Source organism: Erpetoichthys calabaricus, chromosome 12 (genome assembly GCF_900747795.2).
Source record: "Erpetoichthys calabaricus chromosome 12, fErpCal1.3, whole genome shotgun sequence".
In the NCBI taxonomy this organism is placed as follows: domain Eukaryota; kingdom Metazoa; phylum Chordata; class Cladistia; order Polypteriformes; family Polypteridae; genus Erpetoichthys; species Erpetoichthys calabaricus.
The window spans coordinates 56,251,624-56,269,833 of record NC_041405.2 but is presented as its reverse complement, the minus strand read 5'-3'; the positions used below and the strand labels follow the sequence as shown (position 1 = coordinate 56,269,833).

Sequence of the window (18,210 nt, the reverse complement as noted above, 5' to 3'; positions counted from 1 at the left end):
GTCACAACCGTGATTAAAAATCTCCACGGAGTTGGTCTCGTCCGTTAGGGGAGTTGGTCTCGTCCATTAGGGGAGTTGGTCTCGTCCGTTATGGGAGAAGGACGTCTGAAGCGGAGCTCTATTGCAGCGGCTTTATTTTTTCTCTTATTTCTTATTATCCCGAGGTATCGAGTATTTACCTAACCAAAAAAGTCTCTACTACAGTATATAAACATGAGTAACAAGAAAGGGGGTCAGAAAGAAACGGAAAAGAAATCTAAAACTACACCCAAGCCAAGACAGGCGGCAGGCCCAAGTGCAAGTGCAAGTACAAGGTACAGCCTTTCAGAGACTGACCTGGAACAGGCAGGCGAAAGCGCAGACTTCCCAGGACCCCATTCCACTGCAACATCTCCAGTCGAGAGCGAAAATGGGAGTGAAGTTGCAAGTGATGCAGGTCACGATAGCTCACTGATTCCAGAAGATCACTTGAAACTAGAGATGGCCTTGCAGTCCGCGCATTCATCTACTCCTCGCGAGCCGGAAGCATCGGCTGTAACAGGGGTTGCCACTTCACCCGCAGAGCATGAAAGCCAAAACGATTTGTCTAAACTTAAGGAAATGATCGCAATGGCCATAAGTGACCTCAAGAAAGACATTCAGAAAAATATGAAGAAAGAAATAAATGGCTTGCTCAAGACAAACGAGAAGCTGCGGCTGGAGCTGCAAGAAATGCGGCAGGAATATAAAAACTTGGAAAAATGTATATATAATCGTTTTGATGCAGTCTTTAAAGATATGCTGAGAAAAATTGAGGAACACATTCAGGAAAATGCATCTAAACTGAGAGAACTTGCCGATCAGTTGGAAGACGTTAAGCAGACATTCACGGCTCGAATTGAAACAGCGGAACAATTGGCATCTTCCATTGGCATCTAACGCCAATGGAAAAGCTACAGCTGCAAATTCCGAATGCAAAAAACTCAGAGACAGACTTGAGGTTCTGGAAGACGGATGCAGAAGGAATAATATTAGAATTGAAGGTCTACCTGAGAATCGTGAAAGTCCAAACCCAGTGAAATTCGTAGCTGAACTATTCTCAAAAATAATTGGAGAGGACTTTAAATCAGATACCGAGATAGCGGCAGCTTATTGCATACGTGGATCAAATACCTCTAAACCTAGGACTTTAATTGTCCGCTTCGAGAGATTACAATTTAAGCTTAATGTAATGGCACTTCTCAGACACAAACAAGAGATTATATTTGAAAATAACCACATTTGTATTTTCCCTGATTTCTCACCCTCAACAGCTTTTTACAACGTTAAACAGCGGTTACGGAAAGCCGATATCAGATACAGCCTCTTGTATCAGCCAAACTGAAAGTGGATATTCAAGACAAATATCACATCTTTTCCTCCGAGGAGGAAGCAGAAAAGGAGTTAAGGAAGCTGATTCCGATGCTTTTTTGAAATATGAAAGTATCATGGTGTCATGGTATGGCAAGAGCATATTACCTGCTGGCTGATCTGCTTGCAATGATACGGATACAATAATTATACGTCCTTTTTCTTCTCTGCCACTTTTTGTTTATGTATAAATTATTATTACACGCGTATGTGTGGAAGAAATTAAAGTAGTTCTTTTTTTTGTTTGTTTTTTTTTTTTAACTATTCTAAAGGAGACTGTTTAACATCATACCCTTGGTTTATTGTTATTGTTATTATTGCTTTATGGTTTACTATGCTTATCCAGGGCCACTTTTTAACACCATTCCCTGGGTTTACTGTCTTAATATTTGAAGACTGTTGATGATTATATTTTATGCTTATAGTATTTAGACTTTATTGGCAATAGATATCTCTACTTTTTAATCTTTAAATGCCGCTGCTGGGGGGTTTGTTTTGTTTTGGACGTGCTCTGTCTCTAGGTATGTCAGAGGACTGGGACTTTGTGAAGTGGGGTCCAGCCTCACGTGGGGAAGCAAAATGGGGGGTGGGAGATAGGGGGGGGGGGGGGGGGGAGAGCAGGCTATATCTAATCTATCCTTTAAATCCTTACAATTATAACTTCCAATGTAACAATAGGCTGCATGGCAATAATAACTTCCGGTTAAGACTACAAAATGACATCAAAAATTCAGAATCAATGTCTCCACGAGGGCGGCACGGTGGCACAGTGGTAGTGCTGCTGCCTCGCAGTTAGGAGACCCGGGTTCGCTTCCCGGGTCCTCCCTGCGTGGAGTTTGCATGTTCTCCCCGTGTCTGCGTGGGTTTCCTCTGGGCGCTCCGGTTTCCTCCCACAGTCCAAAGACATGCAGGTTAGGTGGATTGGTGATTCTAACTTGGCCCTAGTGTGTGCTGGGTGTGTTTGTGTGTGTCCTGCGGTGGGTTGGCACCCTGCCCAGGATTGGTTCCCTGCCTTGTGCCCTGTGTTGGCTGGGATTGGCTCCAGCAGACCCCCGTGACCCTGTGTTTGGATTCAGCGGGTTTGAAAATGGATGGATGGATGTCTCCACGATGGGACAGTTAACTTTGTGAGCTGGAATGTTAAAGGCCTGAATCATGAATTAAAGAGAAAGAAAGTATTTTCTCACCTAACAGGTCTAAATGCTAAAACAGGTCTAAATGCTAAAATGGTGTAGGAATTCTTATACATAGAATGGTCTCATTTGTAGCACCAGATGTAGTATCTGATCCTGAAGGGAGATATGTGATTGTCAAGGGCAACTTATTTAACTGTAAAGTGATTTTGATAAATGTTTATGCACCCAATGTCGATGATAGGGAATTCATGCAAAATGTATTTGCATCTATTCCCAATGTGAATACTTATAAAATTATAACGGCTGGAGACTTTAATTGTGTTTTAAATCCACTCTTAGATAGGTCTCCTGTCACAGGGGGGATGACATCTAACACTGCAAAGACAATTACACAATTTTTACTGACCACAACTTATTAGACCCCTGGAGGTTTCTAAACCCAAACTCAAGAACATATTCCTTCTACTCACCAGTGCATCATTGCTACTCAATAATTGATTATTTCTTTATAGATAATAATTTCTTGCCTGCGATTAAATCTTGCAAGTACAACACTATTGTTATTTCTGACCATGCCCCTCTGATCTTAGAGCTAAAATCATTTTGCCCCTCATACTCATCTCGCAGATGGCATCTTAACCCAGTTCTATTAGCAGATGAGAAATGTACAGAATTTATATCAAAACAAATTAGTTTCTTCCTAGAGACAAATACATCCTCAGAGATCTCTGCAGGAATACTCTGGGAAACTCTAAAGACCTTCTTAAGAGGACAGATCATTTCATATCTTTCCCACAGAAATAAATTAGAAACCAAGAAGGTATCAGAGCTAACCAGCGAAATTACTAGGATCGATTAAGAACATGCCAGGTGTCCAAGCGAGGCTCTTCATAGGAAAAGGCATTCAGAGCTCAACCTCTAAAGAAACTGAACAAATCATTTTTAAATCAAGACATCATTACTATGAACATGGAGAGAAAGCTAATAAGCTCTTAGCTCAACAAATCCACAAGCAAGAAGTTCACAATACAATCCCAGCAATCACCAACACGAACAGAGATAAACTCATTGAGCATAAAAATATAATGCACACATTTAGAGACTACTATAAATCCTTATATTCTACTGAGTTCAAAGAAGACAACACACAATCTAATACATTTCTGGATACATTACAGATACCACAAATAGATACTTTTATTGCAGAGGAATTGGATAAACCTCTGCCACTATCAGAATTACTAGATGCTATAAAGTCACTTCAGAGCGGGAAAGCAGCAGGCCCTGATGGCTACCCTGTCGAATTTTATAAGAAATTCTCCACTCAGCTAGCTCTCCTATTATTAGCAACATTTACAGAAGCTAGAAACAATCAAATTCTACCTCAAAGTTTTCGCCAAGTATTAATCACTGTCTTTCCAAAACAAAACAAGGACTTATCATAATGTGCATCATATAGACAAATTTCACTTCTGAATAATGATGTTAAGGTACTCTCCAAAGTCCTAGCAACAAGGATGGAGAAAGTGCTGCCTTTGGTAATATCACAAGATCAAACTGGATTTATTAAAGGCCAACACTTAGCTTCCAATCTCCAATGCCTGTTCAATGTAATATATTCACCTGCAAAGACAAACACCCCAGAGATATTATTATCGTTGGATGCAGAAAAAGCATTTGATATGATTGAATGGAACTACCTTTTCACTACATTAGAATAATTTGGGTTTGGCCCGAATATTTGTGCATGGATCAAACTACTGTATACCAATCCAGAAGCTTCCATATGTATTAACAACATTTTGTCAGAGTACTTTAAACTAGAACGTGGTACCAGACAAAGATTCCCCTTGTCACCACTGCTATTTGCAATCACCATTGAACCACTGGCAGTTCACTGTCAAAATGCTTATCAGATAAAGGGGATTATCAGAGAACAACTGGAACAGAAAATTTCTCTATATGCAGATGTTATGGTTTTGTATATATCAGGCCCACAAAATACTGTGCCTGCAGTCCTAACAGCACTTAGAGAATTTCAAAAGATCTCTGGTCTCAGAAATATTTTGAATAAAAGTGTGCTGTTTCCAGTGAATTCTCAAGCATACCATATTAGATTGGACACCTTCCATTTTATTATTGCAAATCAGTTTAAATACCTAGGGGTAAGTATATACACAAGTAAACATAAATCTCTTTATCAACAAAATTTTGCCGTCTGTATGGAAAAAATCAAGTAACACTTGCATAGATGGTCAACCCTCCACCTCACTTTAGCTGGAAGAATTAATGTTGTTAAGATGAATATCCTTCCTAAGCTTCTCTTTTTAATATCAAAACATTCCAATATACATCAATAAATCATTCTTTAAGCAATTAGATTCAACAATAACCTCATTTATTTGGAACCTAAAACATCCACGTATCCAAAGAGCAACCCTACAAAGACCTAAGACAGAAGGTGGCATGACTCTACCTAACTTTCAGTTTTACTACTGGGCAGCAAACATACAAGCTATAAAAACCTGGACACAAATAGGTGAACATACACATGCTTGGTCAGCAATAGAAATAAAATCTTGCAGTACTTCTCTATATTCCCTACTTTGTGCCCCCATAAATGCAAGTTATCGCCAATATGCTAATAACCCAATTGTGCTTCACTCACTCAGAATATGGAACCAATGTAGAAAGCATTTTAAGATGGAAAATCTTTTATCTGTAGCACCTCTGCACGAGAACCACCTTTTTCAACCTTCGCAAACATATGCAGTTTTTAATATCTAGACAACATTTGGGATTAAATTGCTTAGAGATCTTTATATAGACAACATCTTTGCATCCTGTGAACAATTACATTCCAAATTTAATTTTCCAGCAACACATTTTATTTCACTATCTTCAAATTAGAAACTTTGTCAAACAAATCCTGCCCGATTTTCCCCATCTCCCACCTTCCTCTATGCTGGAAAAAATATTGCTCAGTCTCAAGGACTCTGCCAGCATTTCTGCAATATATTAAAATGTTTTACAGTCCCTCCCTTTCAAAGATCCAAGAGGACAATGGAAAAAGGATCTCTCACTCAACATATCAGAAAAGGAGTGGAAGGTAGCAATGCAGAGAATTCTTTCAAGCTCCATATGCACAAAACATACAATTATTCAGCTCAAAATTATATATCGAGCACATCTGTCTCGCTTGAAATTGTCCAAAATGTTTCCAGGGCAAGATTCAATCTGTGAACGCTGCAATCAAGTTCCAGTCTCACTGGGTCACATGTTCTGGGCCTGCACCAAATTAACATCATTCTGGACAAAAAATTTTAAGTTCCTTTCAGACAGTCTTGGTGTCCCAATCCCTCCTAATCCACTAAGAGCTGTATTTGGTGTTCTTCCAGATGGGCTAAAAGTGGAGAAGGACAAACAAACTGTGATTGCCTTCACTACACTATTGGCATGCAGACTTATTTTGTTAAACTGGAAGAATCCTAACTCTCCTCTTTTTAGTCAGTGGGTAACTGATGTTTTATATTATTTGAAATTGGAAAAAATCAAATTCTCACTTAGAGGATCTGTGCAGAACTTCTTCAAAACCTGGCAGGATCTAATTAATATTTTAGAATAAGCTCTTAAAGCACTGAAGAAGTAGATTCTCTCCGTATTTCTTTTTCTTCTCCATTTATCTGTATCCGCCTATTAAACTCTTCAATTTATTTATTTTTTACTATTTTTAAGTTTTAGTCTGTTGGCCATGCTCTCTTTCTCAGGGGTGGGGGTGGATTTGTTTTCAATCCTTTTTTTTTTTTTTTATAAAAATTGATCCATTTGTATGGAATGATTAATGATTACAAAAAAAAAACTCCACAGTGGTAAAGCAGCAAGGGTTGATAAGAGACAACAGGAAATGGTTAAAAGCACTTACACTGTGGAGGTGTTTTAGCTGAAGTGCTTCTCTAATGTTGTGTGGAAATCAGACAGTAACTCGGAAGTAACAGAACAGAGTAGTGGTCCCTATTTTTAAGAAGGGGACAAGAGACTTTTGTGTTCTAATTACCTAAGAATCACCGTCCTCAGCCTGCCAAGAAAAGCCTCTGCTGAGCTGAGGCACTGGAACAGAAAAGCACTTTGATAGTTGAACATCAAATTCAAAAGCAACTAAAAAACAGATAATTTCTTGCTTTCTTACAAAAATATGCCTCAGGTAAAGGATTGCTGTTTATTATGAGAAACAGCCTTTACAGATGTAATTAAAAAACAATTAGCACCAAACAATTCTTATTTTTCAAGATAACAATTTATGTTAGCTATTGAACTAAACATTTCAACAGGACAAGACGTTAAAAATCAGCTTCCTTCAGAACACTCTATGAAATAATGTGGATTGGCAGTGTACACATAAAGACCATTACTTTGGTCTTTGCAGAATTGATTGTTGGTAGCACTGCACCCATTGGGTCCTGAAATGCAAAAAGTGTTTAAGAATTGATTAACATTTTTACACTCAAACTTTCTTCTTACAAAGAATCCAATATGAAAAGTTTGAGTTGGCATAACAATAGCATACATCTGTAATTTAACAGTTTCTCTTTCTTATGTCATATTTTAAAGAGATTCTTATAGTTTAATGAGATATTTTTAATGCATTGCCCAGAAACTCTATAGGGCCCACCTGCTTGAAAAAAAATAACAATGATCTCTATGCCAAAGCAAACAAAAGTAATCTGTCTCAGTGATTATAGCCTGGAGACAACTACTTCCATTATGATCAAATCCTTACAAAGAGACATGTTCTGGGGACATTTAATGGTATATTCTAGATAATCTGAAGATGATGCCATACCTATGGAGTCAGTGTTGGAGCTAGACACCAGTGTATCAGCAGTTGCTGAAGAATCCATTCCAGATGACTGTTTTGTTGAAAAGGAAACAATTATAGGCAGTGATGTGGAGGAAGTTGATGCAGAATCACTTTTAGTGCTGGATATTGATGAGGAAGCACTCATAATGGTAGATGATGATGCAGAGACAGCTTGTGAAACATCACTTTTAGTGCTGAATGTCAATTTGGAATCAGTACTTGTGGAATCAGTGACAGCTGCAGGGTTTGATTTGGAAGTAGTTGATGTAGAGATGGTTTTAATGCTAAGTGCCGATACTGAAGCAGTGGCTGTAGAATCAGTGGAAGTACCAGGTTTTGATGTAGAGGAGGTTGGTACAGAGTCAGTTTTAGTGCTGATTGTTGGTGAGGAGGCAGTGGGTGCAGAATTAGTGTTAAGAGTAGGTACTGATGTGGAGGAAAACACTGTTGTGTCTGATTTTGATGCAGATGATATGACAGAGGTACTACTTGTAGTTGTAGTTGTAGATGATGAACTAGATGGGAAGGCTGATTCTGTTGTAGGTGACTGACTTGTTGGAAAAGTATGAGATGTTGAAGAAAATGATGCAGTACTTGTTGGTGATGTAGCAGCTGCCAAAGTTATTGTAGTGGGAATTACAGTTGTTGTGGTGGTGGTTACATCTGAAAGAAAATAACATTTGGCATGCTGTTTACTATTAATTTAATCATAACAGTTATAATCTTAATCTACAATCACTTCTGCCTACACAATGTAAGGTTTTCTCTATAAAACAACTGATTATTAAGAGCTTAGGATGATGATTGCAGTTCACTTAAAAATTGTGATATACTAAGCACCAGGTTAGCAAATCTGACATCATACAGCAATAATAACACATTTTTAGAAATGGGGTTCAATTAAATTTTATAAAGAGAAGTAACAAACCATCCCCTTAATAATGTTGGTACTATCAGTCTCCTTTACTTTTATAAACATAATCACAAGTTTGCTCATAAGAGTGCTTGATTCCAGAGTGCCTTGGGCCAAAGGTTATTGATTGATGTAGTCATCTAACCTGATGTGTGGCTATATATTCAGGTTATGCAAGTAAATATGAGTGCTGAGCTGCAAACTAAACACTACTTGTCTGAGTGCTGGCTCAGACAGATGGAGGACTTGTTCTACAGACCTGGGGCCTCATGTATAAATGGTGCGTATGCACAGAAATGTTGCGTAAGAACATTTCCACATTCAAATCGCGATGTATAAAACCTAAACTTGGCGTAAAGCCACACACATTTCCATGGTACCTCATACCCTGTTGTACGCAATTTCTCCGCTCAGTTTTGTAGACTGGCGGCACCCAGCGTCAAAGCAGTGCTACTGTTCCTGTGTGGTTTATCATTCTTTTTCAGATCCACGTCCCTGACACGGCTTTATAAATACACTGAAATTAACCACATATTGTTTATTAGTTTAATGCATCTGATTGTAATTAACCAGTAACAATATAATGGTCCACAGAATGGTCAAACTATTCCAAATACCATAACTGCTTTAACGTTGTTACTCTCACTACACCTTCTTCTTCTTCATTCAGCTGCTCTCGTTAGGGGTTGCCACAGCAGATCATCTTTTTCCATATTACTTGTACTGCACCACTCAGAGCAGCTGATCGGAAAGAGAATTATCGGTATACAGCATCAAGCACATGCTGCTTCAGCCATGCTTCCTATTTGAACTGCTTCTCACATGGCAAATGCTTCAAACCTTTCTTATACGGACCTCACGGTTCAGAAAGAGTTTCATCCCAAGAGCTCTAGACGCACTCAATCAGTCCATCAACTGCTCCTTGTAGAACTGTTTGGACTTATAAGTACAATCACCTCACTGTAAACTTGCACTACAGTTATAATATTGCACAACCTGAGCCACTTTATAAAGCGTGTATTTACATATGATGATGATATCATTTTTAAGATGAAATGCAGCAAAATATGTTTATTGTATTATACAGATAAAAACACTGTATGCTTCACTGGGACAGGCATGAACGATAGAATAATTAAACATGTACTACGAAGATATTTCAATGTTCCTTAAAAGATTTGAAGAATCGGCATTATAAGCTTACAGATGGCTTAACGTCTATTACAAAGCTGATTGTGTGGTGATCGGTTATTTGGAGAAAGAAAAGGAAGGACAGGAATTGGAGGTTAGTACGTTTGAAAGAGACAGTACTGCAGGGGCGGCCTTAGGCATGTGCAAACTGTGCACCTGCACAGGGCAGCCAAATCCCAAAGGCCACCACGCCAATATATATTGAATATAAAACAGAAAGAGAAAATAAAGACACAGCTAAAAACGCAGCGGCAAATTTTGGCAAAAGTTAAACGCTTGTGTCATGAGCATGAGGCAGCTATGCAGTGTCCGCAACGGATGTGGCCATCCGCCGTGCTTAAGATACGATATTGACATTGGCGGGCAAAGGGGCCACCGGTTCTTTCTCTGCCCAGGGCCGCCACGAGCCTAGAGCCGCCCCTGAGTACTGCTGCAATAAATTATTTCATCGAAGGTCGCGCACAATCACTGCGCCACCGTGTTCCCATGTTTAATAACGTGCTTTAACTCCTATCATCATGAAAATGATATCACGTATACATCTCAGTATTTTAGTTATTCAGAGAGCTGTAATATCACAAATGTAATGGATTCTGTGTCCTGTCAGAGGAAGAGAAAGCCGGTTTAAGAAGCACGTAGTGATTCACACACATAGAACACATACAAAACAAAGCATCTAATGTGCTACTTTAATTACGATGTGATTTGAGAAACTGGTTAATTAAATGATTTTAAGATGAAGTTTATGATGTTCTGCTTTAATGACAAAATAAACTACATAATTAAAGTGGAAATTTCGAGACTGAAGTTGACATTTCATGCTTTTTCCCCAATGTGTGCCTTTTTTTTTCTCTGTACCCTAATAAGCTTTCATATGACACTCAGATGGTGGGCTACGTCTCACCTTTTCACGGCAACTTTGATATCTGACAACTTCTTTTTTATTTCGGGCACTGTGTGACTTTGTGAACTTGAGCTTTCGAGTTTCTCCGACATGCTATGTCAGTCGATTAGCTTCCTTTTGTTGTTTATATCACTGTTTAAACCAACAAATAGTACGTTTTTCCTTGCCTCCACTTGGTATTCGCTGAAATTCTTCCGTTTTCCCTCTTGCTTTTCCCATTGTCTTTTCACAGAACACTGAGCTTAAGGGCTATTTATATTGCTTTGCATATTCAAAGAGGCATAATTCTGGGAGGAGCTGGGGCGGGACAGCAGGCGCATGCATGAGCGTTACTTTTCACGCTGATCGGGATTTATGTAGCGGAAGAATGTGGAAGTTTGCGTACGCACATATTCCTGCATGTGGATTTTTCTGTGCGTAAGCACATTTCGACTTTTGTACTTACGTCATGTTATAGTGCGAATTCTACGCACGGCGTTATGCATGAGGCCCCTGGAGATCCCCAATGAGCAGTGAGGGTGTTGGGAGGGACTACTGACTGTCTCAGTTCAGATTTAGTTCAACTGTCACCCCCAGATGATCTTGCCTTGTACAGTTTGAATGGACCCTGTTCAAAACCTCAGTAGTGAAGGCACCTGAAAGAAGCTGTAACAATATGGTTGATGGCGCTTATTATGGTCTCAACCATGGGATCCATTGGTGGATAATAGTTATAAGGGTATTTGTCATGTTAAAGAAAGAGGCATCCCATGGAATTTTAGCAGAAAGCTCTCCACACTGGACTGAGAGCTTCCAACACGGAAAAAATGTAGTAGCCGTGGCAGTAGACAAGCCAAGTGCCATATGTAAGAGGAGTTTGGTGCAGTCATGTAAAATTATTTTTGATGGCATTAATGCCATTCTGGGCAAAATTGAGGAACTCCTGAAGCCAGTGGATATGTCCTTCTTTTAGGAGCAAAAAGTACTAGGAGCAGTGGTTGAAACTGGGTAAAGTTGGATGGTAGAAGTCACAACTGTGATTAAAAATGTCCACGGTGGTAAAGTCGCAGGGGTTGATGAGAGACAACAGGAAATGCTGGAAAGCATTGACAATATGGTGGTGTTTTAGCTGAAGTGCTGTTGTGTGGAAATCAAGAACAGTAACTCAGAAGTAACAGAAGTAACAGAACAGAGTAGTGGTCCCTATTTTTAAAAGGGGGACAAGATATTTTGTGTTCTAATTACCAAAGAATCACAGTCTTCAGCCTGCCAAGAAAAGTCTGTGCTGAGGCACTAAAACCGAAAAGCAGTTTGATAGTTGAACATCAAATTCAAAAGAAGCAAAAAAAGATAATTTCTTGCTTTTTAACCAAAATATGCCTCAGGTAATGGATTGCTGCTTGTTATGAGAAAGAGCCGTTAATAATGGGAAAAAAAAGCATGTAGCACTAAACAATTCTTATTTTTCAGGTTGACCATTTCTGTTAGCTATTGAACAACACATTTCCTTAACCTCAACAAAATTATTTTATCTCTTTTATGAAATAATGTACAATGCATAAAAGTAAATGAATCAGAAGTATCTTTAAACCCACCTGAACTAGGAGTAGTGATAGCAGGAAAGTCACAATATCCTTTACTTGCATAATAAACCAGTTGTGCAGGACAAGACATTAAAAAGCAGCTTCCTTCAGAACACTCTATGAAATAATGTGGATTGGCGGTGTACTCATAGAGACCATTACTTTTGTCTTTGCAGAATTGATTGTTGGTAGCACTGCACCCATTGGGTCCTGAAATGCAAAAAGTGTTCAAGAATTGATTAATTAACATTTTTACACTCAAATTTTCTTCTTACAAAGAATCCAATATGAAAAGTTTGAGTTGGCATAACAATAGAACACATCTGTACTTTAATAGTTTCTCTTTCTTATGTCATTTTTTAAAGAGATTCTTATAGTTTAATGAGATATTTTCAAAGCATTGCCTAGAAACTCTATAGGGCCCACCTGCTTGAAAAAAATAACAATGATCTCTGTGCCAAAGCAAACAAAAGTAATCTGTCTCAGTGATTATAGCCTGGAGACAACTACTTCCATTATGATCAAATCCTTACAAAGAGACATGTTCTGGGGACATTTAATGGTATATTCTAGATAATCTGAAGAGGATGCCATACCTGTGGGGTCAGTGTTGGAGCTAGACACCAGTGTAGCAGCAGTTGCTGAAGAGTCCGTGGCAGATGACTGTTTTGTTGAAAGGGAAACAATTGTAGGCAGTGATGTGGAGGAAGTTGATGCAGAATCAGTTTTAGTACTGGATATTGATGAGGAAGCACTCATAATGGTAGATGATGATGCAGAGGCAGTTTGTGTAACATCACTTTTAGTGCTGAATGTCAATTTGGAATCAGTACTTGTGGAATCAGTGACAGCTGCAGGGTTTGATTTGGAAGTAGTTGATGTAGAGACGGTTTTAATGCTAAGTGTCGATACTGAAGCAGTGGCTGTAGAATCAGTGGAAGTACCAGGATTTGATGTAGAGGAGGTTGGTACAGAGTCAGTTTTAGTGCTGATTGTTGGTGAGGAGGCAGTGGGTGCAGAATTAGTGTTAAGAGTAGGTACTGATGTGGAGGAAAACACTGTCGTGTCTGATTTTGATGCAGATGATATGACAGAGGTACTACTTGTAGTTGTAGTTGTAGATGATGAACTAGATGGGAAGGCTGATTCTGTTGTAGGTGACTGACTTGTTGGAAAAGTATGAGATGTTGAAGAAAATGATGCAGTACTTGTTGGTGATGTAGCAGCTGCCAAAGTTATTGTAGTGGGAATTACAGTTGTGGTGGTGGTTACATCTGAAAGAAAATAACATTTGGCATGCTGTTTACTATTAATTTAATCATAACAGTTATAATCTTAATCTACAATCACTTCTGCCTACACAATGTAAGGTTTTCTCTATAAAACAACTGATTATTAAGATCTTAGGATGATGATTGCAGTTCACTTAAAAATTGTGATATACTAAGCACCAGGTTAGCAAATCTGACATCATACACCAATAATAACACATTTTTAGAAATGGGGTTCAATTAAATTTTATAAAGAGAAGTAACAAACCATCCCCTTAATAATGTTGGTACTATCAGTCTCCTTTACTTTTATAAACATAATCACAAGTTTGCTCATAAGAGTGCTTGATTCCAGAGTGCCTTGGGCCAAAGGTTATTGATTGATGTAGTCATCTAACCTGATGTGTGGCTATATATTCAGGTTATGCAAGTAAATATGAGTGCTGAGCTGCAAACTGAACACTACTTGGCAGAGTGCTGGCTCAGACAGATGGAGGACTTGTTCTACAGACCTGGGGCCTCATGTATAAACGGTGCGTACGCACAGAAATGTTGCGTAAGAACATTTCCACGTTCAAATTGTGATGTATAAAACCTAAACTTGGCGTAAAGCCACACACATTTCCACAGTACCTCATACCCTGGCGTACGCAATTTCTCCGCTCAGTTTTGTAGACTGGCGGCACCCAGCGTCAAAGCAGTGCTACTGTTCCTGTGTGGTTTTTCATTCTTTTTCAGATTCACGTCCCTGACACAGCTTTATAAATACACTGAAATTAACCGCATATTGTTTATTAGTTTAATGCATCTGATTGTAATTAACCAGTAACAATATAATGGTCCACGGAATGGTCAAACTATTCCAAATACCATAACTGCTTTAACGTTGTTACTCTCACTGCACCTTCTTCTCCTTCATTCAGCTGCTCCCATTAGGGGTTGCCACAGCAGATCATCTTTTTCCATATTACTCATACTGCACCACTCAGAGCAGCTGATCGGAAAGAGAATTATCGGTATACAGCATCAAGCACACGCTGCCTCAGCCATGCTTCCTATTTGAACTGCTTCTCACATGGCAAATGCTTCAAACCTTTCTTATACGGACCTCACGGTTCAGAAAGAGTTTCATCCCAAGAGCTCTAGACGCACTCAATCAGTCCATCAACTGCTCCTTGTAGAACTGTTTGGACTTATAAGTACAATCACCTCACTGTAAACTTGCACTACAGTTATAATATTGCACAACCTGAGCCACTTTATAAAGCGTGTATTTACATATGATGATGATACCATTTTTAAGATGAAATGCAGCAAAATATGTTTATTGTATTATACAGATAAAAACACTGTATGCTTCACTGGGACAGGCATGAACGATAGAATAATTAAACATGTACTACGAAGATATTTCAATGTTCCTTAAAAGTTTTGAAGAATCGGCGTTATAAACTTACAGATGGCTTAACGTCTATTACAAAGCTGATTGTGTGGCGATCGGTTACTTGGAGAAAGAAAAGGAAGTATGTTTGAAAGAGACAGTACTACAGGGGTGGCCTTAGGCATGTGCAAACTGTGCACCTGCACAGGGCAGCCAAATCCCAAAGGCCACCACGCCAATATATATTGAATATAAAACAGAAAGAGAAAATAAAGACACAGGTAAAAATGCAGCGGCAAATTTCGGCAAAACTTAAACGCTTGTGTCAGCTATGCAGTGTCCGCAACGGATGTGGCCATCCGCAGTGCTTAAGATACGATATTGACATTGGCGGGCAAAGGGGCCACCGATTCTTTCTTTTCCCAGGGCCGCCACGAGCCTAGAGCCGCCCCTGAGTACTGCTGCAATAAATTATTTCATCGAAGGTTGCGCACAATCACTGCGCCACCGTGTTCCCATGTTTAATAACGTGCTTTAACTCCTATCATCATGAAAATGATATCACGTATGCATCTCAGTATTTTAGTTATTCAGAGAGCTGTAATATCACAAATGTAATGGATTCTGTGTCCTGTCGGAAGAAGAGAAAGCCGGTTTAAGAAGCACGTAGTGATTCACACACATAGAGCACATAGAAGAACACATACAAAACAAAGCATTTAACGTGCTACTTTAATTACGACATGATTTGAGAACCTGGTTAATTAAATGATTTTAAGGTGAAGTTTATAATGTTCTACTTTAATGACAAAATAAACTACGTAATTAAAATGGAAATTTCGAAACTGAAGTTGACATTTCGTGCTTTTTCCCCAATGTGTGCCTTTTTTTTTCTCTGTACCCTAATAAGCTTTCATATGACACTCAGATGGTGGGCTACATCTCACCTTTTCACGGCAACTTTGATATCTGACAACTTCTTTTTTATTTCGGGCACTGTGCGACTTTGTTAACTTGAGCTTTCGAGTTTCTCCGACACGCTATGTCAGTCGATTAGCTTCCTTTTGTTGTTTATATCACTGTTTAAACCAACAAATAGTACATTTTTCCTTGCCTCCACTTGGTATTCGCTGAAATTCTCCCATTTTCCCTCTTGCTTTTCCCATTGTCTTTTCACAGAACACTGAGGTTAAGGGCTATTTATATTGCTTTGCATATTCAAAGAGGCATAATTCTGGGAGGAGTTAGGGAGGGACAGGAAGCGCGTGCACGAGCGTTACTTTTCACGCTGATCGGGATTTATGTAGCGGAAGAATGTGGAAGTTTGCGTACGCACATATTCCTGCATGTGGATTTTTCTGTGCGTAAGCACATTTCGACTTTTGTACTTACGTCATGTTATAGTGTGAATTCTACGCACGGCGTTATGCATGAGGCCCCTGGAGATCCCCAATGAGCAGTGAGGGTGTTGGGAGGGACTACTGACTGTCTCAGTTCAGATTTAGTTCAACTGTCACCCCCAGATGATTTTGCCTTGTACAGTTTGAATGGACCCTGTTCAAAACCTCAGTAGTGAAGGCACCTGAAAGAAGCTGTAACAATATGGTTGATGGCGCTTATTATGGTCTCAACCATGGGATCCATTGGTGGATAATAGTTATAAGGGTATTTGTCATGTTAAAGAAAGAGGCATCCCATGGAATATTAGCAGAAAGCTCTCCACACTGGACTGAGAGCTTCCAACACGGAAAAAATGTAGCAGCCTTGGCAGTAGACAAGCCAAGTGCCATATGTAAGAGGAGTTTGGTGCAGTCATGTAAAATTATTTTTGATGGCATTAATGCCATTCTGGGCAAAATTGAGGAACTCCTGAAGCCAGTGGATATGTCCTTCTTTTAGGAGCAAAAAGTACTAGGAGCAGTGGTTGAAACTGGGTAAAGTTGGATGGTAGAAGTCAAGTGTGATTAAAAATGTCCACGGTGGTAAAGTCGCAGAGGTTGATGAGAGACAACAGGAAATGCTGGAAAGCATTGACAATATGGTGGTGTTTTAGCTGAAGTGCTTCTCTAATGTTGTGTGGAAATCAAGAACAGTAACTCAGAAGTAACAGAACAGAGAAGTGGTCCCTATTTTTAAAAGGGGACAAGAGATTTTGTGTTCTAATTACCAAAGAATCACAGTCTTCAGCCAGCCAAGAAAAGTCTGTGCTGAGGCACTAAAACCGAAAAGCAGTTTGATAGTTGAACATCAAATTCAAAAGAAGCAAAAAAAGACAATTTCTTGCTTTTTAACCAAAATATGCCTCAGGTAATGGATTTGTGCTTGTTATGAGAAAAAGCCGTTAATAATGGGAAAAAAAAAGCATTTAGCACCAAACAATTGTTATTTTTCAGGCTGACCATTTCTGTTAGCTATTGAACAACACATTTCCTTAACCTCAACAAAATTATTTTATCTCTTTTATGAAATAATGTACAATGCATAAAAGTAAATGAATCAGAAGTATCTTTAAACCCACCTGAACTAGGAGTAGTGATAGCAGGAAAGTCACAATATCTTTTACTTGCATAATAAACCAGTTGTGCAGGACAAGACATTAAAAAGCAGCTTCCTTCAGAACACTCTATGAAATAATGTGGATTGGCAGTGTACTCATAGAGACCATTACTTTTGTCTTTGCAGAATTGATTGTTGGTAGCACTGCACCCATTGGGTCCTGAAATGCAAAAAAGTGTTCAAGAATTGATTAATTAACATTTTTACACTCAAACTTTCTTCTTACAAAGAATCCAATATGAAAAATTTGAGTTGGCATAACAATAGCACACATCTGTACTTTAATAGTTTCTCTTTCTTATGTCATTTTTTAAATAGATTCTTATAGTTTAATGAGATATTTTCAAAGCATTGCCCAGAAACTCTATAGAGCCCACCTGCTTGAAAAAAATAACAATGATCTCTATGCCAAAGCAAACAAAAGTAATCTGTCTCAGTGATTATAGCCTGGAGACAACTACTTCCATTATGATCAAATCCTTACAAAGAGACATGTTCTGGGGACATTTAATGGTATATTCTAGATAATCTGAAGAGGATGCCATACCTGTGGGGTCAGTGTTGGAGCTAGACACCAGTGTAGCAGCAGTTGCTGAAGAGTCCGTCGCAGATGACTGTTTTGTTGAAAAGGAAACAATTGTAGGCAGTGATGTGGAGGAAGCTGATGCAGAATCAGTTTTAGTACTGGATATTGATGAGGAAGTACTCATAATGGTAGATGATGATGCAGAGGCAGTTTGTGTAACATCACTTTTAGTGCTGAATGTCAATTTGGAATCAGTACTTGTGGAATCAGTGACAGCTGCAGGATTTGATGTGGAAGTAGTTGATGGAGAGACGGTTTTAGTGCTAAGTGTCGATACTGAAGCAGTGGGTGTAGAATCAGTGGAAGTACCAGGTTTTGATGTAGAGGAGGTTGGTACAGAGTCAGTTTTAGTGCTGAGTGTGGGTGAGGAGGGACTGGGTGCAGAATTAGTTTTAAGAGTAGGTATTGATGTGGAGGAAAACACTGTTGTGTCTGATTTTGATGCAGATGATATGACAGAGGT

General features: G+C 39.0%; 1 protein-coding gene across 1 annotated transcript; it reads right to left on the bottom strand.

The window, feature by feature from the left end:
* Window positions 1-7,258: 7,258 nt before the first annotated feature.
* LOC114663081 (uncharacterized) lies at window positions 7,259-17,871 on the bottom strand. Its single transcript, XM_051935372.1, has 5 exons — window positions 17,709-17,871; window positions 17,124-17,321; window positions 12,550-13,227; window positions 11,966-12,163; window positions 7,259-8,046 (listed from the first exon to the last, which is right to left on the bottom strand). Exons 1-5 carry the CDS (start codon window positions 17,869-17,871, stop codon window positions 7,259-7,261), a joined length of 2,025 nt encoding a protein of 674 aa, XP_051791332.1.
* Between the last annotated feature and the right edge of the window lie 339 nt (window positions 17,872-18,210).

What these genes read in the sequence shown, in the direction of transcription:
- LOC114663081 (XM_051935372.1), bottom strand. Translation starts at nt 17,871, where the DNA reads ATGAGTACTTCCTCATCAATATCCAGTACTAAAACTGATTCTGCATCA. An exon ending in TATCACTACTCCTAGTTCAG is followed by an intron (nt 13,228 to 17,123) that starts GTGGGTTTAAAG and finishes ATTTTCTTTCAG; the next exon opens with ATGTAACCACCACCACAACT. An exon ending in CTCCAACACTGACCCCACAG is followed by an intron (nt 12,164 to 12,549) that starts GTATGGCATCCT and finishes TTTGCATTTCAG; the next exon opens with GACCCAATGGGTGCAGTGCT.